Genomic DNA, 25,781 nt, shown 5'->3' with positions numbered 1-25,781 from the left:
TTGTCATATTTGATACAGAGTAGGGGTTGATATCTGAGTAGATCAGCTAAGGTAGGTAGGTTGAGAACCTTTCTCCTGTTCCTGTTCTCTTGTGTTATGCACATCACTAATATGTCTTCAGTTCTATTGATGACAGTATTAATATGGTTAGTACATGTGTGGATGACACCAAACTTAGTGGCGTAGTGGATGGTGAAGAAGGCTATCTAACATAACAGGATCTAGATGAACTGAGGAAGTGTGCTAAGTTATGGCAGGTGGAATTGTGACGCTACAGCTTGGTTAGTTAAATAAGGGAGTAAGTTGCAGCTAAATGGTGGTGCTCTGGAAGATGGTGTAGAATAGAGAGACCTAGGTTATGGGTACCTAGTGCTCCGAAAGTGATGACACAGGTAGATAAAGCAATGGAGAAGGTGCTTGGCATGCTTGCCTTCATCAGTTCAGGTATTGAGTACAGGAGTTAGACATGTTGCAAATATACAAAGAGGACAGTGTTATGTCAAAAGAACAATGTATGATAGTTGTGGGTGTTATCAACATGCAGGTCAATTGGGAAAATCAGGTTGGAAAGGGATCTCATGAGAGTGAGTTTTGAGATGGCTTTTTAGAGCAATTTGTCGTTGAGCCTACTAGGAGATCAGCTATTGTTGTTATGCAATGAACCGGAGTGGTTAGGGAGTTTAAGGTAAAAAAAAACCCTTAGATGGCAGTGATCACAATATGTTTGAGTTCAACTTGAAATTTAACAGGGAAAAGTAAAATATGATATAGCAGTATTTCAGTGAAGTAAAGGAAATTACCGTGGTATGAGAGAGGAGTTGGCCAAAGTAAATTGAAAGGAGATGCTGGCATGGATGACAGAACAGCAATGGTGTGAGTTTCTGGGAAAAATGAGGAAGGTGCAGGATAGATGTAAATTCCAAAAACAAATGTACAATATTCCAAAAACAAAAGAATACTCAAATGGCAAAATAATGGCTGGCAAGGGTAGTCAAAGCAAAAGTATTACCTCCAATATAAAAGCAAAAGAGAGGGCATACAACAAAACAAAAATTAGTGGGAAGACAGGATTGGGAAGCTTCTAAAACTCTACAGAGAGCAACTAAAAGAATCATTAGGAGGGAAAAGACGAAATACGAAAGGAAGCTAGCAAACAGTACCAAAGTGGATAGTAAAAGCTTTTTCAAGTGTGTTTTTTAAAAAAAAGAGATGAGAGTGGGTATAGGACTGCTAGAAAATGAGGCTGGAGAAATAATGACGGGGTCCAAGGAGATGACAGACGAACTAAATAAGTATTTTGCATCAGTCTTCACTGTAGAAGACACTAACAGTGTGCCTGATATTGAAGGCTGTGAGGGAAGAGAAGTGGCTACAGTTGCTGTTACAAGGGAGAAGGTGTTCAAAAAGCTTAAAGACCTAAGGGTACATGAGTCACCTGGATCAGATGAACTGCAGGCTAGGGTTCTGAAAGAGGCAGTCCTAGAGATTGGAGGCATTAGTAATGATCTTTCAAAAATCATTGGACTCTAGCATGATGCCAGAGGGCTAGAAAATTGCAAACGTCACTCCACTCTTTAAAAAAGGATAGACACGTTGTGGTGAATTTGTGAAATTTATTACCACAGGCAGCTGTGGAGGCGAGGTCATTGGGTGTATTCAAGGAGAAGATTGATAGGTTCTTGATTTGGGCATGGCATTAAAGGTTACAGGGAGAAGGCAGGAAGTGGTGCTGAGGATGGGGGAGAAAAAAGGATCAGCTATGATTGAATGGCAGAGCAGACTCGATGGGCCAAATGGCAGAATTCTACTCCTATGTCTTATGATCTAACTATACAGGTTATTGGTGAGACTACACTTGGAATATTGTGCATGGCTCTGGTCACCAGCTATAGAAAGGCTGCCATAGCTAGAAAAGGTGCAGAAAGATGGCATGGCAAGGTGAGTGGTCTTTTTGCCATTGTAGAGATCTCTAAAATTAGTGGACATAGATTTAAGGTGAGAGGGAAGGATTTATAAGGGACCTGAGAATTAACTTATTCCACACAGAGGGTGGTGAGTATACAGAGTAAATTTTCAGAGGAAGCTCAAGAGGAGAATACAATTACATTCTTCAAAACATGTGGAGAGATGCATGGTGAGGGAAAGGATATGGGCCAAATCCCAACAATGTGACTAGCTCAGATAGATATCTTGGTCAGCATGGACAAGTTGGGTGTAAGTGTGTGTTTTTGTCCTGTATGTCTATGAAATCCATATTGGCTCAAGTGTTGCCTTGGCAGTTTAGAGTTTAAGCTGGTTGGGCACAGGCAACTTCTGTGAGGGAAACCATTCATTGAAGTGTGGCATCAAGGGATCCGGGTAGAGCTAGGAATGAAGCCAATGGTCAGGTGCAGCCTTGATATCAAGAACAATCAGTCCTGTATTGGTCACTACATGAATTACCTGTATGACCAAGGCTACAATGAGGTACGAAATGGAGAGAAGTCCTGCTGAAACCCAGACTGACTGTCAGTGGAGCATAAGTGCCATTGATGTCAGTATCAGTGGTATTGCTGCTGAATGGAATTAGACTAGCATTAATTAAGTAGGTTAGATTGGATGGTCCTTTTTTTGGGACAGGAGGTATTCAGGGATTGTGATGAAGGAGTTTGGTGTGTATTATCTAAAAATACACTCAGTGGCCACTTTATTAGGTTCATTAATGCAAATATCTAATCAGCCAATCATGTAGCAGCAACTCAGTGCATAAACTCATGCAGACATGGTTAGGCGGTTCAGTTGTGTTCAGAGCAACCATCAGAATGGGGAAGAAATGTGGTGTCAGTGACCATAGACTGATTGTTGATGCCAGACAGTTGGTATGAGTATCTCAGAAACTGCTGATCCCCTGAGATTTTCATGCACTGCAGTCACTAGAGTTTAGAGAATGGTGTGAAAAACAAAAGTACATTCATGAGCAGCAGTTTTGTTAACGAGTGTCTTGTTAATGAGAGAGGAAAGAGGAAAATGGCTAGACTGGTTCAAGCTGACAGGAAAACGACTGTAACTCAGATAACCACGCATTACAACAGTGGTATATAGAAGAGATCTCAGAATGCACAACACATCAAACCTTGAAGTGGATGGGCAACAGCAGCAGAAGACCACACCGTGTTCCACTCCTGTACCTAATAAAGTTGTCACTGTGTATGTTGAGCACTAAATCTATATATGGAATAACAGGAGATTGATTATGGAACATGATAATCTAATTATCAGTGGTAGCATGTTTAATTAAACTGAGCATATAGTAGCAGCAAAATTAATAAATAAATTATTCTATAATATTTCCTGAGCTAATTGTAGTTACATTTCCCAACAGCTAATGTCATTGATGCAAGCCTTAACCTTTTGCAAGAGGCAGACCAGCGGCTCAGGGTGATTGTTGCTGAGAAATTTGATGTAGCCATCATGGAAGGTGACCTGCCACAGGTGGAGCGTTTCTTCAAGATCTTCCCATTACTGGGATTGCATGAAGAAGGACTGAGCAAGTTCTCGGAGTACCTTTGTAAACAGGTAAAGGGACAAGGAGAACAGAAGGATGGTCGGCTTCTTTGGATAACTGAGCTGTTCCCCCTTTCATAGAGGGCCCCCTCCTGCTGCTGTGTTGGTGTTTCTGTGATTTAGAGTCCTATGTATTCTAAATCTTCGTGTTGAAATCTTGACTTATCATTTTGTTATGCAACACCAAAGGATTACCACACTGTTGAAGGTACCAACCTTTAGAGTCATAAAGCACTACAGTATAAAATAGGTCCTTTGGTCCATCTAGTCCATTTCAAACTATTATTCTGTCTAATCCCATAGACCTGCACCTGGAACATAGGCCTCCAAACCCCTCTGATCCATGTACTTATCCAAAACATTGAAATCAAACCCACATCTATCATTTACGCTAGCAGCTCATTCCACACTCTTGCCATTCTCTGAATAAAGTTCCTCATGTTCCCCTTAAATAGTTCACCTTTCACCCTTAAGCTATTATATGACCTCTAGTTCTTATCTCATCCAATCTCATTGGAAAAAATCCAGCCTCCATTTACCGAATCTATAGCCCTCATAATTTTGTATACCTCTATTAAATGTCCTCTCATTCTCCTATGCTCTAGGGAATAAATTCTTAACCTATTCAAACTTTACCTGTATCCTAGGTCCTCGTGTCCCAGCAACATCCTTGTAAATTGTATCTGCACTCTTTCAGTCTTATTGATATTTCTCCTATTGGTAGATGACCAGAACTGCACAGAATATTCCAGTTTAGTCTCAATAAGGATAAATTGTGTTTGTCATTGGATCAGCAACACTGAAGGGAGTGGGTTGGATATGTAGATGTATGTTGCTGTTGCAATATCCTTGGCTTGGATGTAAATTGCACTTAAGTCTTTGTACAACCTGGATAATTTCTTTTGCTTTTGAAGATTGCAAAAAAAGCTGAAGAAAACCTTCAGTTGGCACTGAGCATTGAGATGAGTGATCGTAGGGCAGCAGTTACCTATGCTGATACTCTCACACTGCTCTTTGAAGGTAAGAATACCTTTGAATCTAATTAAAGAGCTGCAACCATATTTATAACTCTATAGTTTCAACCCCAATGTAGTAGAAGGACTACAACAATGGTGATAGCCTGATCCTTTCCAATCCTGATTTTTGAGCCCAGTCTGTTCTAAGAGATGGATTCACTCTTTGTTCCACCTCACTGGTGGCAGAAGCACCAACAAGCTCATACACCTTGAATAAAAGGTTAAGTTTTTATACAGTTCATTTAAGAGTATTGTTTAATGTCCCTTCCTGGCTAACCTGTGAAAAGGCTGAGCCAATTGCTAATACCATCAGTGGTGGCTTGATACAATTGCCAAGCTCGTAGTATACTTCTAACAACACAATGCAGAGTCATACAAGGCCATTTGGTACAGTAGCATCAGTTTTGTTTTTGATAGCAATCCTTGTGGTAACTTGCTGATCATGAGGGTCTGATGAACAATGTCTGTATAGCAGTAGATCGGTTTTGTCGATGTTGGCAGAAGTATTCTAATAACACCATTAGTTGGTATTATCTAGTGTAGGGAATAGAGAAAAACTGAAAATGGAGACAGATGATTAAGGTAGAGTAAAGCTAGGTTTACTTTACATCTAACCTGACAAAGTGATGCTGAACCTGGAGGGGTGGTTTTTAATGATGTAGCTGACATGGATGGTTGTGTTAATTTTTCTCATAGGGATCGCTCGAATAGTGGAGACTCATCAGCCTATCGTTGAGACATACTATGGGCCTGGCAGGCTTTACACACTTATAAAGTACCTGCAGGTAGAGTGTGACCGACAGGCTGAAAAGGTGGTGGACAAGTTTAATCAGCAGAGGGATTACCACAGAAAGGCAAGGCAAAATCCTTTTATTTTTTAAATTTTAAAGTAAAATATACTTCTACCTCTTATAATTTTGTAGATTTCCTTTCTTTTCACTGCTGTTCCAATTAAAATACAGAATTGTAAGTTCATAAGACATAGTAGAAGAATCAGGCCATTCAGCCTTTTGAGTCATTGACTTCATCAAGCATAAGATGCTGGAGCAGAATTAGGCCATTTGGCTCATCGAGTGTGCTCTGTCATTTCCCTCTGAACTCCATTCTCCTGCCTTCTTCCCGTAACCTTTAACATTCTGACTAATCAAGAACCTATTAACCTCCGGCTTAAATACACCCAGTGATCTGGCCTGTACAGCCGCTTATGGCAATGAATTCCAAAGATTCACTACCCTCTGGCTAAAGAAATTTCCCCTCACCTCTGTTCTAAATGGATGTCTCTCTATTCTGAGGCTGTGCCCTCTGATTCTAGATTCCCTCACTATGTGAAACATCCTCTCCATATCCCCTTTATCTAGGTTTTTCAGATTCGATAGGGTTCAATGAGATCCCCTTCATTCCTCTAAATTTCAGTGAGTACAGGCCTTCAGAGCCGTCAAACGCTCATCATATAATAACTCTTTCATTCCCAGAATCATTCTTGTGAACCTCTTCTGAACACTCGGCAATGTCAGCACATCCTTTTCTTAGATAAGGGGCCCAAAACTGCTCACTATATTCCAAGTGAAGCCTCACCAGTGCCTTATAAAGCCTCAGCATTACATCCTTGTTTTTATATTCTCGTCCTCTCAAAATGAATGCTAACTTTATTTTTGCTTTCCTCATCACTGATTCAACCTGCAGGTTAATCTTTAGGGAATCCTGCCCAAGTCCCTTTGCACCTAAGATTTTTGAATTTTCTGGCTGTCTAGGAAATTGTCTACACATTTGTTCCTTATACCAAAGTGCATGGCTATTCAATTCCCAATGCTATTCCATTTGCCACTTTGCCCATTCTCCTAATCTGTTTTAGTTCTTGTGTGGCTTCCTTGCTTCCTCAACATTACTGCCCCACTTCATATCATTTACAAACTTGGCCACAAACCCATCAATTCCACCATCCAAATCATTGACATATAACATAAAAAGAAGCTGTCCCAACACAAATCCATGTGTAACCACACTATCATTAGCCAACCAAAAAAAAAATCTCCTTTTATTTCCACTCTTTGCTTCCTGATAATCAGTCTATCCATGCCAGTTTCTTTCCCTGTAATATCATGGGCTCTTATCTTGTTATGCAGCTTCATATGCGGGATGTTGTAAAGCCCTTCTGAAAAACCAAATAGCAACATCCACAGATTCTCCTTGGTCTATCCTGCTTGTTATTTCTTCAAAGAATTCCAATGGATTTGTCAGGCAAGATTTTCCCTTTAAAAAAAACCATGCTGTCTTTGGTTTGATTTATCATGTGCATCTAAGTACCCTGAGACCTCATCTTAACAATTGACTCCCAACATCTTCCAACCACTGAGGTCAGGCTACATGGTGGATAATTTCCTTTCTTTTGCCTTGCTCCCTTGAAGAGCGATGTCATATTTGCAGTTTTCCTGTCCTCCAGAATCTAGTGATTCCTGAAAGAAGACCAATACCTCCATAATTTCCTTAGCCATCTGTTCAATGTAGTCCATCTGTTACAGATGACTTCAGGTCTTTCAGCTTCCTAAGCATCTTCTCCCCTGTAATAGGAATTGCAATCACTTCTGCCCCCAAACACTCTGGAACTTCTGGCATACTGCTGGTGTCTTCCACAATGAAGGCAGATGCAAAATACTTATTAGTTCATCCGCCACTTCTTTGTCTTCTACTCCCCAGCACCTTAAACCGGTGTCCTCTTGTGGCAACCATTTCAGCCTCTAACTATCCACACTATCAACGCCTCTAACACCTTACACACCTCTATCAGGTCACCTCTCATCCTCTGTTGATCCAAAGAGAAAAGGCCAAGTTCACTCAACCTATCCTTATAAGACATGCTCCCCAATCCAGGCAACGTCCTTGTAAATCTCCTCTGCACCCTTTCAATGGCTTCCACATCCTTCCTGTAGTGAGGCAACCAGAACTGAGCACAGTACTCCAAGTGGGTTCTGACCAGGGGCCTATATAGATAGATAGATACTTTATTCATCCCCATGGGGAAATTCAACTTTTTTTCCAATGTCCCATACACTTGTTGTAGCAAAACTAATTACATACAATACTTAACTCAGTAAAAAATATGATATGCATCTAAATCACTATCTCAAAAAGCATTAATAATAGCTTTTAAAAAGTTCTTAAGTCCTGGCGGTTGAATTGTAAAGCCTAATGGCATTGGGGAGTATTGACCTCTTCATCCTGTCTGAGGAGCATTGCATCGATAGTAACCTGTCGCTGAAACTGCTTCTCTGTCTCTGGATGGTGCTATGTAGAGGATGTTCAGAGTTTCCCATAATTGACCGTAGCCTACTCAGCGCCCTTCGCTCAGCTACCGATGTTAAACTCTCCAGTACTTTGCCCACGACAGAGCCCGCCTTCCTTACCAGCTTATTAAGACGTGAGGCGTCCCTCTTCTTAATGCTTCCTCCCCAACACGCCACCACAAAGAAGAGGGCGCTCTCCACAACTGACCTATAGAACATCTTCAGCATCTCACTACAGACATTGAATGACGCCAACCTTCTAAGGAAGTACAGTCGACTCTGTGCCTTCCTGCACAAGGCATCTGTGTTGGCAGTCCAGTCTAGCTTCTCGTCTAACTGTACTCCCAGATACTTGTAGGTCTTAACCTGCTCCACACATTCTCCATTAATGATCACTGGCTCCATATGAGGCCTAGATCTCCTAAAGTCCACCACCATCTCCTTGGTCTTGGTGATATTGAGACGCAGGTAGTTTGAGTTGCACCATATCACAAAGTCCTGTATCAGTTTCCTATACTCCTCCTCCTGTCCATTCCTGACACACCCCACTATGGCCGTGTCATCAGCGAACTTCTGCACATGGCAGGACTCCGAGTTATATTGGAAGTCTGATGTGTACAGGGTGAACAGGACCGGAGAGAGCACGGTCCCCTGCGGCGCTCCTGTACTGCTGACCACCGTGTCAGACCTACAGTCTCCCAACCGCACATACTGAGGTCTATCTGTCAAGTAGTCCACTATCCAATCCACCATGTGAGAGTCTACTCCCATCTCCGTTAGTTTGTGCCTTAAGATCTTGGGCTGGATGGTGTTAAAGGCACTAGAGAAGTCTAGGAATGTAATCCTCACAGCACCACTGACCCCATCTAGGTGAGAGAGGGATTTGTGCAGCAAATACGTGATAGCATCCTCCACTCCCACCTTCTCCTTATACGCAAACTGAAGAGGATCCCGGGCGTGCCTGGTTTGTGGCCTCAGATTCTGTATTATCAGCCGCTCCATGGTCTTCATCACATGCGACGTCAAGGCAACAGGTCTGAAGTCATTCAACTCCTTTGGTTGTGGTTTCTTTGGTACCGGGACAATACAGGATGTTTTCTACTGTCTGGGTACTCTTCTCTGCTCCAGGCTCATGTTGAAGATGCGCTGTAGTGGTTCTCCCAGCTCAGTCGCACAGGCCCTCAGTAATCGTGGGGAAACTCCATCCGGTCCCGCCGCCTTGCTGGTACAGATCTTCCTCAGTTGACCTTCCACCTGTGCAGCCGTAATCCTGGGCGTGGGCAAGGTCTCCTGTGAGTGGCTATTTTCCTGTGAGGGAAGTAAGCCTGGTGTGGAGTTCTGCGGTGAGGATGAGATTGTGCTGTCGAACCTATTGAAGAAGTTGTTCAGCTGGTTCGCTTTCTCCACATCTCCACTTATGTTTGCCCCCCGCTTTGCACCGCATCCGGTGATGATCTTCATCCCATCCCACACCTCCTTCATGCTTTTTTTCTGCAGCTTTTGTTCTAGCTTCCTCCTATACTGCTCCTTTGCCCCCCTTATCTGTACTCTGAGTTCCTTCTGAACTCTTTTAAGCTCCAACCGATCACCATCTTTAAAGGCCCTCTTCTTCTGGTTTAGGAGGCCTTTGATGTGACTAGTGATCCAGGGCTTATTATTGGGATAGCAGCGAACAGTTCTAACAGGGACAACGGCATCCACACAAAAGTTAATATAGTCCGTTGTGCATTCAGTGACCTCCTCAACGCCCCCACAGAGCCCCCCTTGCAGTACATCCCAGTTAGTAGTACCAAAGCAGTCTCTCAGGGCCTGTTCAGCTTCAGGAGTCCACTTCCTAAAAGAGCGTGTGGTAGTGGGATGCCTCATCACAATTGATTTATATCTGGGCTGTAACAAAACCAGGTTGTGATCAGCTTTCCCCAATGAAGGCAGTGGGGATGCACTATATGCCTCCTCTACGTTTGCATACAGTAGGTCAATAGTCTTATTACCCCTGGTGTAGCAATCCACGTACTGGGAGAAAGCAGGTAGTGTCTTGTCCAAAGTCACATGGTTGAAGTCCCCTGTAATTATCACCAGTGCCTCAGGGTGCTGTGTCTGAAGCCTAGCAACAGCGGAGCTGATGACGTCACACGCTACCGTTGTGTTGGCACGCGGCGGGACATACACATTCACCACAATGATGCTTGCGAATTCTCGAGGCAGGTAATATGGCCTCATACTCACGGCGATCAGCTCAATATCTCTTTCACAAACGGAGATCTTTGTACTCACATGCCCGGGGTTACACCATCTTACGTTAATGTAGACAGTGAGTCCCCCTCCTTTCTTCTTCCCACACTTTTTGGCATCTCTGTCAAATCTTACTGTAGTAAAACCAGGTAATTCTACATTTACATCCGGGATGTTAGCCGTCAGCCATGCTTCGGAAAAACACATTAAACTGCATTCCTTGTATGCTTTAACATTCCTTACTAGTGAGGCTAGCTCATCCAATTTATTTGGCAGCGAGTTCACGTTCCCCATAATGACCGAAGGAACAGCGGGTTTATAACGCTTCTTCATCTCCGTCCACTTATCCCTGCGCAGTTTTCCAGCCCTGGAGCCGCGGAACCTCCGTTTAATTTCGTTCGGGATCTGGATCTGATGCGCAACACTGACTTGCGCCTTTCTCAGCGCAAGTAGCTGGTTTCTCGAATACAACTTACTCTCCATCTCAATATTAAATAAATACTAAACATAACACTATGACTTAAAAAAAAAAGAAACAACCTAAAAAAGAATGATCAATTTATCAAATCTCGGGAGCAGCTGGAAAAGGCTGCCGCTCAGGTCGGCGCCGGAAGTAGAAACAACATTACCTCTCGATTCCTAAATTCAATTCCACGATTGATGAAGACAATACACCGTATGCCTTCTTAACCACAGAGTCAACCTGCACAGCTGCTTTGAGTGTCCTATGGACTCGGACCCCAAGATCCCTCTGATCCTCCACACTGCCAAGAGTCTTACCATTAATACTATATTCTGTCATCATATTTGACCTACCAAAATTAACCACCTCACAGTTATCTGGGTTGAACTCCATCTGCCACTTCTCAGCCCATTTTTGCATCCTATCAATGTCTCACTGTAACCTCTGACAGCTCTCCACACTATCCACAACACCTCCAACCTTTGTGTCATCAGTAAACTTACTAACCAATCCCTCTGCTTCCTCATCCAGGTCATTTACAAAAATCATGAACAGTAAGGGTCCCAGAACAGATCCCTGAGGCACACCACTGCTCACTGACCTCCATGCAGAATATGACTCATCTACAACCACTCTTTGCCTTCTGTGGGCAAGCAAGTTCTGCATCCACAAAGCAATGTCCCCTTGGATCCCATGCCTCCTTACTTTCTCAATAACTCAATAAGCCTTGCATGGTGTATCTTACCAAATGCCTTCCTGAAATCCATATACACTACATCTACTGCTCTTCCTTCATCAATGTGTTTAATCATATCCTCAAAAAAATTCAATCAGGCTCGTAAGGCACAACCTGCCCTTGACAAAGCCGTGCTGACTATTCCTCATCATATTATATCTCTCCAAATGTTCATAAATCCTGCCTCTCAGGATCTTCTCCATCAATTTATCAACCACTGAGTTCGGACTCATTGGTCTATAATTTCCTGGTCTATCTCTACTCCTTTTCTTGAATATAGGAACAACATTCGCAACCCTCCAATCCTCTGGAGCCTCTCCCGTCCCTATCATTGCCAGAGGCTCAGCAATCTCCTCTCTCGCCTCCCACAGTAGTGTGGGGTACATCTCATTGAGACCCGGCGACTTATCCTGCTCAATACGGTTCCATACACACTTTCCCACTGTCATGTTTGATAGGTCCTATTCTTTCACGTCTTATCCTCCTGCCCTTCACATACTTGTTGAATGCTTTGGGGTTTTCCTTAATCCTGCCCACCAAGGCCTTCTCATGGCCCCTTCTGTTAGCCTTATCTTCTAGATCTCTAACATTACCTAGCTCTCTGAACCTTTTGTAAGCTTTTCTTTTCTTCTTGACTAGATTTATTACAGCCTTTGTACACCATGGTTTCTGCACCCTACCATAACTTCCCTGTCTCATTGGAACGTACCTATACAGAACTTCACACAAGTATTCCCTGAACATTTGCCACATTTCTTCTGTACTTTTCCTTGAGAACATCTGTTTCCAATTTAAGCTTCTAATTTCCTGCCTGATAGCCTCATAATCCCCCTTACTCCAATTAAATGGTTTTCTAACTTCTCTGTTCCTATCTCTCTCCAATGCTATGGTAAAGGAGATAGAATTATGATCACTATCTCCAAAATGCTCTCCCACTGAGAGATCTGACACCTGACCAGGTACGTTTCCCAATACCAAATCAAGTACAGCCTCTGCTCTTGTAGGCTTATCTACATATTGTGTCAAGAAACCTTCCTGAACACACCTAACAAACTGTACCCCATCTAAACCCCTTGCTCCAGGGAGATGCCAATCAATATTTGGGAATTTAAAATCTCTCATTGCTCACAAATTTCTACAGAAGTACCACAAAAAGCATTCTAATTGGTTGCATCACCACCTGGTTTTGAGGAGCCACTGTGCAGGATCAGGAAAAGCCTGCAGAAAGTAGTAAAGTCGGCCAGCTCCCTCACGGGCACTAGCCTTCCCAGCACCTAGGACACCTTCAAAAGATGCCTCAGAAAAGAGGCATCCATCATTAATGAACATCAGGACAATACTTTCTTTCCATTACGACCATCAAGAAGGTTGACAGTGCTCACATTCAGTGCTTCAGGAACAGCTTCTTCTCCTCTGCCATTAGATTTCTGGATGGACATTGAACCCATGATCACTACCTTCAGTATTTATTCCCCTCTGTTTTTGCACTCATTTATATATATAGTACTGTGCAAAATTCTTAGGCACATGTATATAGTTAGGGTTCCTAAGACTTTTGCCTAGTACTGTATTTGTCAATGTGTAGTGGAGAGCAATTTTGGCTGAGCAGAGGATGTTGGGAATGACGAGTATGGAGTGCCATGGGAGATTGTGGGGTAAGTGGCAGAGAAGGAAAGCCAGGGTCAGTGATGGTGTGGGTTCAGGCAAGGTCATTTGATGCGTGGCACAATTCTTTATCTTTTACCCATTTGATAGAACGTAGTTGCTGTAAGCTTGCACTAGATTGACATGGTGTAACAAGGTATTGTTCCTCTTCAATTTATCTTTCTTCATATAGTACCATATGCCACACACCATCCTCTACAGAAGAGGGCAGGTAGTCATTGGACCTGGCAAAATGTCTCCTGGAGGAATGTGTGTTTGTTTGTCTGTATGTATGTAGCCTGATAAGTATTTTTTAAAAATTTTCAATATATTCCATCCTGTAGACTAAAACTAGAGAGTCTTTTTCCAAACTCTAGTTCTAGAGTTAAATTTTCTGTTTTTCAGTAGTACAAACACTAACCATTCATCTCGTGTCTTTGCAGTTCCAACGTGTGCAGAGCAGCATGAGAAGTTTAACAATGGACAAAATAGAACCCAGGTATGAAAGTTCTCTTGAGTAACTCTGTACCATTGCATTTCATGGTTTACTAGAAAAATCATGATAAAAGTGATGCTTATTAATCACTAATTTTTTTTTATTGGTGTTTTCCCTGAATCCACAGACATCTGAGGTACAAATACTGTCCACGATTTTGTTCTTGAACTATAAGTTAAACAGCAATTATTAACTTAATATTAGGTATCAGAGACACAGTAGGCAACAATCTAGCTTATCTTCCATACACTGGCTCCTTGGCAAAATTATCCAATTCCTATAATTTCCTTCTCTTTTCGTTTCTTTTCCCCTCAGTCAAAGGATTCAAAGTAGATTTACTATCAAAATATGTATGCAGTATACAACTTTGATATTTGTCTTCCCATAGACAACCACAAAACAAAGAAAATCATGGAACCCATACAAAGAAAAACATCAAACCCTACCATGCAAAAAAACCCAAATCATGCAAATGGCAAAAGATAGAGCGAAGAAAAAAATTAGAATCCAGACATATTCAGTTTAGCTCAGTTCAGTTCAACGTAGTATTGTGTCATTTGTCAACTTCTAGCTGCAAATCCAGTCCACCCAATCAAAATCGCACAAATTAGCAATGAAAAAAGGAGTGCCCATAAACCAGAAACTCATCATAACAAGAACTAGTCCACTCCACAAACTGCATTGATTAAACCTTGCCCAGGACTCAAGACTCTGACAATTGCTTGTGGGGGTGGGAGGGGTGGGGGGAGAGAGGGAGGGAGAGGGAGATCGAATGCAGGAACCTTCCATTGGAAGCAACAAGTGAGGGGGAGAAAGTGACCATTCAAACGCATGTAGATGGCGATGAATACCCGTCCACCTTCTGTTCTCATCCTGGATGATTTTCACTCTTCATCAGTGCTTTCATTGGCAAGGAATGGAGTTGATTGGGCTTGCACACTGTCGCCACGCTTCTCAGCTGCACACTTTGTTTGAAGCCTCCCTGAGCTTCCTTGGACTCAGCAAAGTGCCAGATTGCTCAATTGACCTGAATACATGCCACCAAAAGGTAGATCACAGGCTCCAACAATAACACAACCATATGTGAAAGAAAAAAAGATGTGAAAAAAGTGAACAAAGTAGTTTTGTAAACTGTCTGAAGATGTCATTCTTGGTTGTGTTCATTCCTAGCCCGTACTCTTACTTTTACAGTTCTCTTTTGACTGTTGGAGATTGCTTACACTATTGTTTCAAGTGATATATTCCGGGTGACAATTACTCTTTCTACAAAAAATACTTCCCAACTTATCTCTGATTCTTTTGCTAAACTGTTCACCAACCTATCTCTCATGTTTTCTCAGTTTTTTTGGTATCTAAACCTGTAATGATTTTCAGTTTCTTAATTAAATCTCATCTGTTGTAAAGAAACCAATCCCTAGTTTGTTTGTTCGTTCTCCCCCCCCCCATATTTGGTTCTCACTGTGGACTCTCTAGTTAAACAGTGATATCATGGATATTGGCTTCTGCCATTCCATTGCCATGGTTATGTTTTTCTCTTGGTTTCTCCTTCCTTGTAACTCTAAGATGCTATAGTGGGTTATGGAATTGGCTGTTCTTGTCAACAGATGGGGAGTTTTGGAAAGCCACTTGACCTGGAGGCCATCAGAGTGGACCTTAATTTCAACCCTAATTAACTTTGATACCAAAGTAATTTCCAGCTGAAAGCACTGAATACTGACCAAGTTTCAGTGTCTCTCACATAAGTGCTAAAAACAATTAAGTTGGATCAGCTACCTCGTAATTGACTAGTGACCTAACATCTTTGAAACTGAGCAATACTGTATGCATATTTGAGTGTTTTGTTTTGTGGCACAATGTTTCATTATTGCCTTGTAAAATGATCTGTCTATCCTGCCTGTTATTTCCTTTAAGAATTCCAACAGATTGGTCTGGCAAGATTTCCACTTAGGGAAACCATGCTAATTAGGTCTGTTTGATCATATGCCTCCAGGTACATCAAAACCTCATTCTTAAAAATAAACCCCCACATTTTCCCAACCACTGAAACTGGTTTCAGAAGAAATTCCTTTCTTCTGCCTCCCTCTCTTCTTAAAGAATGAAGTGACATTTGCAACTTTCCAGTCCCCTGGAACCATTTCAAAATCTAGTGATTCTTGAAAGATGATTACTAATGCCTCCACAGTCTCTTCAGCCATCTCTTTCAGAACTCTGGGGTGTAGTCCATCTAGTCCAGGTGACTTATTTACTTTCAGATCTTTCAGCTTTCCAAGTACCTTCTCAATAATAATAACAATGACACCCCCTGACACTCTCAAATTTCTGGCGTACTGATAGTGTCTTCTACAATGAAGACTGACACAAAATACTTAAGTTCATCCTCCATTTCTTTGTCCCTCATTATTACCAGTGTCATTTTCCAATGGTCTAATATCCATTTTGGCCTTTCTTTTACTCTATATTTCTGAAGAAAAACTATCTTTTTTGTTTTCTCTCTCCTCATGTTTTTTTTAGTTGGCTTCTGTTGGTTTTTAAAAGCTTCCCAAACCTCTAACTTCTCACTAATTTTTGCTCTATAATATGCCCTCCCTTTTCCATTTATGCTGTCTTTGACTTCCCTTGTCAGCCATGGTTGCATCATACTCCCTTTGAAATACTACTTCAGCTTTGAGATGTAAGTATCCTGCGCCTTCTGAATTGCCCCCAGAAATGTTAAAGATGCATACATAGGCTTTGAAGGGCTGCTTTGAGGTTCCTTAGCAGAATGTGCTTTGTGAATCATATGGGGCGGATATAAACGGACCAACTAATTGCATCACTGGCTCCATCAACTTCTGTGTGGACTCTGTAATATCATCAAGGGTTGTTCACTGCTTCACCAGTGATCTAAAGGCTCTTCTCAACCACAAAAAGTGAGCCTTTAGATTAGAAGATAGGGAGGAATTGAAGCATGTGCAGAGGGAGCTAAAGGAGAAGATCAAGGTGGCTGAAGAGGAATACAGGAGAGAGCTGGAGCACAAGCTTGGGCAGTATAGCACACAGGAGGTATGGAGAGGCATGAAGAACATCATTGGCTTCAATCAGCCTGGCTATAGAACCTTGGAGAGCAGCCATGAATGGACTAATAAGTAAACCAATTCTTCAATAGGTTTGACAATTCCCCTCCTGTTCACACCCCCCTCAGCACACCAGCTCAGTTGCAGGAGCACCCAATCGTCCCTCAGCATCAACACCTCCCCTCCTCCTTCCAACCCACCCCCACCCCCAATTCAACATGTGGATGAACAACACAGGCTACCACTGACTACATCCCTTGCTTGCCCTGCACCTACTATCCTCACCTTCACATACCAACTGATATCGTCCCAATCTTCACCTCCCTCAGCTCCCACCTTCCACCAACTCCCTAGCCATTATGGAGGGAGCAGGTGAGAAGGGCTCTGAGGAAGGGCAAAACATTGGGACCAGATGCTGTGAACCCCAGGTCCTGAAGGAGTGTGCTGAGTGTTACTTCTTCAGTGCATTTTCAGCCTGAATCTCAGCCTGGAAAAGGTCCTGACTGTCTGGGAAAACATCATGTGTAGTCCCAGTGCCCAAGAAGGGCCAACTGAAAGTCTTGAATGACTACTGTCCAGTGGCCCTGACCTCATGCATCATGAAGAGGTTGGTTCTGGTTCACCTCCAACCCCCGGTCAGATCAACCCTTGATCCCCTGCAGTTTGTCTACCAGGAGCACATTGGAGTCGATGATGCTGTCATCTACCTGTTGAACAGAGCCCACTCCAATCTGAATAAGCAGGGCAGTGCAGTAGGGATCATGTTTTTTTGATTTCTCAAGTGCCTTTAATACCATATGGTCCTCATTGCTGGAGGGAAAAGCTCTGTTCAATGTAGATTGGCACTTCCATTGTATCCTCGATAATGGACTATCTGCCTGGCAGATCACAGTTTGTGTGGCTTTAGAGCTGTGTGTCAGGCATGGCTATAAGCAGCACGTGGACATGGAGAGGACCTACAAGTACCTAGAGGTACACCTTAATGCAGACTTCAGTGGAACACCAACACAAAGGCTCTTTACAAGAAGGGCCAAAGTCACCACTACTTTCTGAGGAGACTGAGGTCCTTTGGAGTATGCTGGCCTCTCCTTCACATGTTCTACTGGTCTGTTGTCGCCAGTACAATATTCTGTGCAGTGGTGTGCTGCGGCAATGGCATTAACATTGGTGATGCCAACAGGCTCAATAAACTGATTAAAAGGGCTGGCTCTGTTATAGCAGTCAAACTGGACACACTAGAGGCTGTGGTAGAACAAAGGACCCTATGGAAAATCCTGGCAATTCTCGACAATGTTTCTCACCCTCTGCATGCCACCTTGACTGAACAGAGGAGCACTTTTAGTAATGGACTAAGACAAATGTGCTGTTCCGAAGAGCACTACATCAGGTAATGCTTACCCTTGGCCATTAGGCTCTACAATGAGTCAACCTATGGCCGGGGAAGGGATGACCCCCTCCTGTTTACTGTTTGTGATAATTTATTTTTTATTCTTTCTACTTCTCTTCTAATGTTTATATCTGTGTACTTGTAATGCCACAGTGACACTGTAATTTCCTTTGAGATCAATTAAGTATCTATCTAGCTCCCATCAGGGTCATTTTACCTTTGTAGTTTCTTAACTCACAAGGATTCTACATCTTCGAATCCTATGTCACCTCATTCTAAGGATTTGAATTCATCTTTTACCATCACAACCACCCCACCTCCTCTCCCTTACCTGCCTGTCCTTTTGATACAATGTGTATCCTTGAATGTAAAACTCTCAATTATGATCATCTTTCAGCCACAACTCACTGATGCCCACAACTGTATACCTACCAATCTCTAACTGTGCTACAAGATAATCTACCTTATTCCATTGTTATGATACGGCAACAATGAATATAGAATTGAGACAGGTTTTTATAAACAAAAACATTTATTAAACACTGTTTGATTTTTTTTCTATTATTTTTTATTAGTTTTTCTATACATTTTACAAATTAAAAACCCCAAATCCCAATGAGGAACATTAATACAGTGCAAAATTAAGCATACAATGACTATATGCTACAAAGGAAGAGAATTTGACAAAAAAGCACCTAAATTGAAGACAAGTAAACTTAGTATCCTCCCCAAGCCCCACAACACAAAAAAAAACAACTCCAGACCAACCACAACACAATATAGAGAGTATAAATCAGGACAATCAAACTCCCAGACTGTGAATACACTTAGCAACAGAGGATAATAATGCCTACTACCAGAAAAAAAAGGGAGCTGAAAGCAAGAGACCGAAAAGAAAAAAAAAAGAATCCTAGTCAAGAGGAAGGTTATGAAAGTACTCGATAAAAGGTCCCCAGACCTTATGGAACTTTAGATCTGAATTAAGAACTGAATAATGAATTTTTTCGAGGTCCAAGCAGGCCATAATGTCGTTAAGCCATTGAGCATGAGTGGGCGGGGCAACATCTCTCCATCTAAGGAGGATCAAGCGTCTAGCCAAGAGTGAGGCAAAGGTTAATATTCGGCATTTGGTTGGACTCAGACGACACTGTTTGATTTTGTTTTAAAAAAGAAAAGTAAACAAACGAAGTTAACTGGAAGTTAATGGCTCTGCGGCAACTCGAACAGTTCTTAAAGCAATAAATGCAAACACAGTCCTTAAAGCGATAAATGCAAAAGTCCAAATGGTTTACACCGCCAATTAGGAGAGACTTTCCTGAAGTAACAAATTCCTTGATGACGTGACGTTACTGCTGATCCCAGCTGAAATATGCCTTGCCCAAAGGATTTGCAACGAAGGAAATAAAAATGGTTTAAAAGAACTGACCTTGGTGAATAATGCTGCGTCCAGCCCTTTCTGCTTTCACAATGCAGAGGCTATCTCAGATGCAGGTTACTACCTCCTTGAATGAGGTTTCAATAAGATCGATTCTGTATTACTGCCGACGACACCAACATTACGCGATCCTTCAGGTTTTCCGTACTTTGGTAAATTCTTCATTCTCCGACTGGACTGCAAAGGTAGAAACCAATACTGGCAGCGTTTGGCGAAACTGCTGGCAATAACCTTTGAGACTTGAGATAGAAAGTAAAACTCCACTTTAAAACGAAACTGCGTCATGAGATGAATACGCAGCATAACGGAGTAACTGACAAATTAAACCATGAACTGACTTGCGTTGCAGCAAGGCTTTCCCGGTTTACACCTGTTGAAACAGGCCATCACGTGACCTCTCACTGGTGGGGAAAATTACACCATGTGACCTCACACTGGCAGGAAATTACATCACCCCACCATCACAAGACCATTACATCATGCTCACCGGATACTCAATTACATCATGGTCATAAGACAGTCACAAGATACCCACGGGGTATGTAATACCATATACTGCGTGCATTGAGATATAACATCTTCAGTCCTCAATTAATTACCTTTTTCGATTTTGTCCACATTTTACACTTTAACTCATTACACTGACCAATTTTGCCCTAGCATCTGCCTATCCTTCCTCACAGTCTCACTACACAGTGTATCAACTTGTATACCAGCTTCCCCATCCTCAGCTCTATCATTCCAGTTCCCATCCCCGGCTAATTAGCTTAAACCTCCTCCAACAGCTCTAGCAAACCTGCCCGCAACGATATTGGTCCCCCTTGAGTTCAGGTGTAACCTGCTCTTTTTGTGCAGGTCCTACCTTCCCCAGAAGAGATACAATGAATCAGAACTCTAAACCTTGCCCCCTGCACTGCTTCCTCAGCCATTCATTCATCTCTACAATTATCCCAGTCCTGCTCTAACCAGCACAAGGTTCTGGAGTAATCCAGAGATAACTACCTTGGAGGTCCTGCTCTTCATTCTCTTCCCTAACTCCCTATACTGACTGTGCAGGACCTCTTCCCTCTTTCTACCCATGTCTAACATAGAACAGTACAGCTCAGGAAGAGGTCGTGCCATCCCAATCACAATGCTAAATTAAACTAATCCCATCTGCCTGCACATGATCTACATTCATTAATTCTGTACTTGTTCATGTATCTATCTAAATGCCCTTTGTGATAAACATCACACCAAAACATCAGCTTTCACCGTGGCCCCTGGCAGCATGTTCCAGGTACCTATCAACATGTCTTTAAAAACAAACTTATATGTGTGCTGTAAACTTTCCCATCTCACTTTAAACCCATGTCCTCTAGTATATTGATATTTGCAGTCTGGTCAAAGTCTCTGACAGTCTACCATATTCATGCTTCTTGTAATTCTTGTATGGTTCTTCTTGTATTAAGAAATTTAAGGTCCCTATTTTTTTTTTAACAAGAAACTCACATATGCAAATGTAATAATCTACATTTTTTTAGCCATTGGAATGGACTTTGTTTTCATTCATCTTTTCAGGCCAAATCTAGAGGAGTTTTGATTCTTATAGATAATACTCTTTACTTTGTCCAACATAAAGTAGTGTCTGATACTAATGGACGTTCAGCTATAGTTTCATGAAAGCTAGAATATAAATTAATAGTATTTTCCAATGCGTATGCCCCAAATGTAGATGATCCAGGATTTTTTGAGTTTTTTTTTCTCGTTTTTACCAGATCTGAGTCTTTATTCTTTGGTAATGGGAGGAGATTTTAATTGCTGGCTAGACCCAATTTTAGACCGATCATCTTCTAAATCAGCGCCTCTTAATAAATCAGCTTTGTTTATTCAATCTTTTTTTTATTGAAATGTGGTATTGTTGATGTTTGGCGTTTCTTACGTCCTTCAGATAGGGGGTACTCGTTTTTTTTCCCATGTTCATCATACATATTCCAGGATTGATTATTTTTTTATTGATAGTCAAATGATTTCATCAGTTCGTTCCTGTGAATATAAAGAGATTGCTGTTTCAGATCATGTTCCTGTATTTCTATCTTTAAATCTCCCTGGTCTTCCTCAAACAAACAGAATTTGGCGTTTTAATACAACTTTGTTATCTGATAAGGAATTTTAAAAATTTCTAGAGAGGCATATTATTTTGTTTTTTGAAGAGAATATAAAGGAAGAGACTTCTAATCTTATTATATGGGATACTTCCAAGGCCTACATTAGAGGATAAATTATTTATTTTACTGCGTGTGTTAAGAATAAAGCTAATAAAGAAAGAATTGAATTAGCCAATCATTTGAAACAATTAGATCAAAAATATGCTATAGCTCCAGATCCTATTTTATATAAAAGATGTGTTGAAGTTAAAACTAAATACTATTTTCTATTAACATATCCAATTGAAACTCAACTTCTTAAAGATAAAACTCAATTTTACATTCACGGAGATAAATCAGGCAAAGTATTGGCCAACCAATTAAAAACTTCTGTAGTTAAATGACAAATTAAAGAAATTTGCAAAACTAATGGTGATAGGACAACTGATCACTCTGAAATAAATGATACCTTTAGAGAATTCTGTTCTAAACTTTACAGTTCTGATTCCCCTAAAGATAATACTGTAATGAATCATTTTCTAGATCAATTAAATATCCCTGCACTTTCTGCAGATACTTGTAAACAGGTGGATCAACCCATTTCTTATGAGGAAATTGCCGAGGCTATACGCTCATTACGCTCGGGAAAGGCTCCAGGTCCTGTTGGATTTTCTGGAGAATTTTATAAGGCTTTTTCTTCATTAATTATACCGCAGTTACACTTAGTCTTTTTGGATTCTTTCAAATTGGGTAGCTTGCATCAATGTTTCTATGAAGCCTCTATTTCGCTTATCCTAAAGAAGAACAAGGATCCAACTGAATGCTCTTCATATAGGCCAATTTCATTACTCAATGTTGATACTAAAATCCTTTTTAAATTTCTGGCTCGTAGGATTGAAAATATTCTACCTTCATTATTTCTGATGATCAGACTGGATTTTTAAAAAACCAACATTCCCATTTTAATATACGCCGTGTATTAAATGTTATTTACTCTCCCTTCCAGGAGATATCGGAATGTGTGATATCACAGGTTGAATGGAATTATTTATTTAAACCATTAGTAAAATTTAATTTTGGACCAGATTTTATTCAGTGGATTAAATTACTTTATCTGTCTCCTGCTCGGGTTGTTACTAATTTTCAAAATTCCAAACCATTTAAACTTCATCACGGAACTAGACAAGGCTGTCCGTTGAGCCCTTTTCTCTTTGTTCTAGCTGTAGAACCTCTTGCCATTGCTTTTTGAGAATCTAATGATATCTGTGGTATTTTAAGGAGAGGTATTACTCACAAAATTTTGCTTTACGCTGATGATATATTGCTGTTTATCTCTAATATTGAGACCTCATTACCTTGTGTACTTTCTTTACTCTCCTGTTATAGCCAGTTTTCAGGACATAAATTGAACCTACATAAGAGTGAATTATTTCCTTTAAATAATTTGGTATCAATTAATACTAATCTCCCTTTTAAAGTTGTAAGGAATCAATTTACTTATTTGGGTGTAACAGTCAGTAAGAATTACAAACACCTATTTAAAGAAAACTTTCTTACTTTGAGTCATGTAAAAAGGGTATCATTAAATTGGTCACCTCTTTCAATTTCATTGATTGGACGAATTAATTCTATTAAAATGAATATTCTACCTAAATTTATATATCTTTTTCAGGCTTTACCCATTTTTATTCCTAAATCCTATTCTGACTCTCTTGATTCTATTTTTTCCTCTTACATATGGAAAAATAAATGAAGTTCATTTAAATGAAGTTCATCTTCAAAAATCTAAAAAGTCTAGAGGTTTAGCCTTACCTAATTTTAGGTTTTATTACTGGGCAGTTAATATATGATATCTTACGTTTTGGTTATATTATGTTAATCGTGTAGATTGTCCGGTACTGGTTTCCTTAGAAGCTAACTCTGTTAATAAATTTTCTATTATTTCTCTTCTTGGATCCTCACTTCCTTTATTTGTAAGTAAACTAGCTGATAATTTAATAGTTAAACATACTCTGAGGATCTGGATACAATTTAGAAAACACTTCGGTTTATTGAGGTTTTCTCTTTTCAAGTCCCATTTATTCTAATTATTTTTTTAAACCCTCAATAACTGATTTAGTTTTTAAAGAATGGGACAGGTTGGGTATTAAGTGTTCTCGGAATCTGTTGGAGGAAACCTTTTTTCATTTGAGCAATTGTCAACTAAGCATAGCTTACCCAAAATTCACTTTTTTTTAGATATTTACAAATCAGAGACTTTTTAAGATCTCAATTATGTACATTTCCTATAAGCTCAGATAAGAACTTACTGGACGTAATTTTTAGTTTGACACCTTTTCATAATGGTTCAATATCTAATATTTATGGTATGTTACTGAAGACGAGGAATGTTCCTTTAGACAAAATTAAGATTGGGAACAAGTTTACAGACGTCAAAATCTGAGGAAACTTGGAATGAAATTTTTAAACTGGTCAATACTTCATCGCTATGTGCTCGTCATCCCCTCATACAATTTAAGGTGGTACATAGAGCTCATATGACTAAGGGTAAGCTACCTCGTTTTTATTCGGATATATCTCCCTACTGTGACAGATGGAGAAGCTTCATTAATTCATGTGTTTTGGACTTGTCCGAATCTTGAAAAGTATTGGAAGGAAGCTTTTCAAACTTTTTCCTTACTTTTTAAAGTCAATTTTAAGCCTAACCCTCTGATGGCCCTATTCGGTATTGTTACAGGACAAGATATTAAGCTGAAGGCATCTGATTTACATACTTTGGCCTATAGCTCTCTTATAGCTTGGAGGACACTTTTGTTCAAATGAAAGGTGTTTTTCCTCCTACTCATGCTCAATGGTTATGCGATATTATGTCATGTTTAGACTTAGAGAAGATTCATTGTTCAATTTCTGAATCTTGTCAAGACTTTCAAACATTGTGGGGACCTTTTCTGAATTATTTTCAAAACCTTCATTTTGTTGTTTAAACTCAGATATTGGCTGTTATTAATTTTTTATTATATGAGAAGATATTTTACTTTCTTTTCTCAATGAACAGCTTCAGTCTTGGTAGGGGTTAGACTTTTTTGTAATAAATTAGTATAGTTCAATATGACTATCGATTAACTTATATGAATACAGGGTAATGAGATTGTTGTTATGAACAGATATAATGTAATAGGCAGTTTTTTATCTTTCGACCTTTTATATACACTTTCTTGTATTCTGTATTCTATGTAGAAACTAATAAAAGTATTGGGAAAAGAAAAGATGAATGAATGTATCTGAAAGAGTTTACTTTTGATTTATTTTAGGGAGCTGGACACTATTTTAGCAGAGGTTACTTTAATGAATGCTCGTGCAGAACTATACTTGCGCTTCATGAAAAGAAGGATCACTGCTGATTTTGAGGTTTGTGATGCAGTAGCCTCAGAGGAAGTCAAGCAAGGTACAATCATCTCCTGACTATTAAAATGGTGGGGCTTCTCTTGATCATCACAACTGCTTGTGTGAAAATAGTTTCAAAATAGCTTTTCTTTTGGTGGCTTTTCCTTCTCTTGTCCTATTCTTTCTTGCCTATATACCTTTGAGAAGTAAGGGTGGCCTGTTCTGATTGTAAGCAAAGCATGTTGTTTGTTCCTTTGTGGAGGTGCTAACCAGAACAAGGAAGTGGAATTTGGCCCGTCTTCTGCCTATGCATGATCCTGTGATGTGTTTTTCCTTTATTTCTCCATAATCCTCAATCCTGCAATTCCAAAGTGTTATACTATGATAAGCAAGTAGTTCTTGTCATCAGATGTGAAATTTTGTAAGGCCATTTGACATGAGGTCATTAGAGTCCACATCACATTACAGAAAGTGCTTTCTAGCTGATCCCACTAGATATTGACCAGATCCAATGTACTGAATGGTTTCTGTGTCCTTCACACATCAGTGCTAAAAACAATCAAATCAGATTGCTAAACCAGAAATATGATATCTCTGTCACTCAATACAGTTGTACACCATATTTCTAATGAGGCAGAAAGTCTTCATAACTTTACATAAATTATGTCAAATTTTAGTTTGTGCTGAGATGGAGTGAAAAGCTTTTGTTTGTGTGCCATTCAGACAGATCATTCTATACATAAGTACTTGGAGGTAGTAGAAAGGAAAAGGAAAAGTGTTGCATTTTCTGAGAAGATACTGTGCAGGCAGACAAATAAAATGCAAGGACCACAATGAAATAGATTGGGAGATCAAGAGTTCACCTTTTAGTGTAATAAAATTAAATAAGGATGCTTCCGCTTGCGGGGGTTGGTAAAAATAATTAAATCCAATTCAGGAGAAACCTCCTTTCCTTGAAAATGTGGCACTCACTACCACGTGGTTG

At 40.4% G+C, this 25,781-nt stretch overlaps 1 protein-coding gene across 1 annotated transcript in view; it reads left to right on the top strand.

The window, feature by feature from the left end:
- The window catches only part of cog4 (component of oligomeric golgi complex 4), a 108,441-nt gene that overhangs the window by 32,137 nt on the left and 50,523 nt on the right, over window positions 1–25,781 (top strand). The window contains exons 5-9 of the mRNA XM_073069678.1: window positions 3,362–3,555; window positions 4,458–4,563; window positions 5,256–5,413; window positions 13,359–13,414; window positions 24,724–24,857. Of these exons, the coding sequence (XP_072925779.1) occupies window positions 3,362–3,555; window positions 4,458–4,563; window positions 5,256–5,413; window positions 13,359–13,414; window positions 24,724–24,857 (648 nt within the window). The remainder of the gene's footprint in view (window positions 1–3,361; window positions 3,556–4,457; window positions 4,564–5,255; window positions 5,414–13,358; window positions 13,415–24,723; window positions 24,858–25,781) is intronic.

This window comes from Hemitrygon akajei, chromosome 17, assembly GCF_048418815.1.
Source record: "Hemitrygon akajei chromosome 17, sHemAka1.3, whole genome shotgun sequence".
Taxonomy (NCBI): Eukaryota; Metazoa; Chordata; class Chondrichthyes; order Myliobatiformes; family Dasyatidae; genus Hemitrygon; species Hemitrygon akajei.
This window is presented reverse-complemented; position numbering and strand designations above follow the sequence as displayed.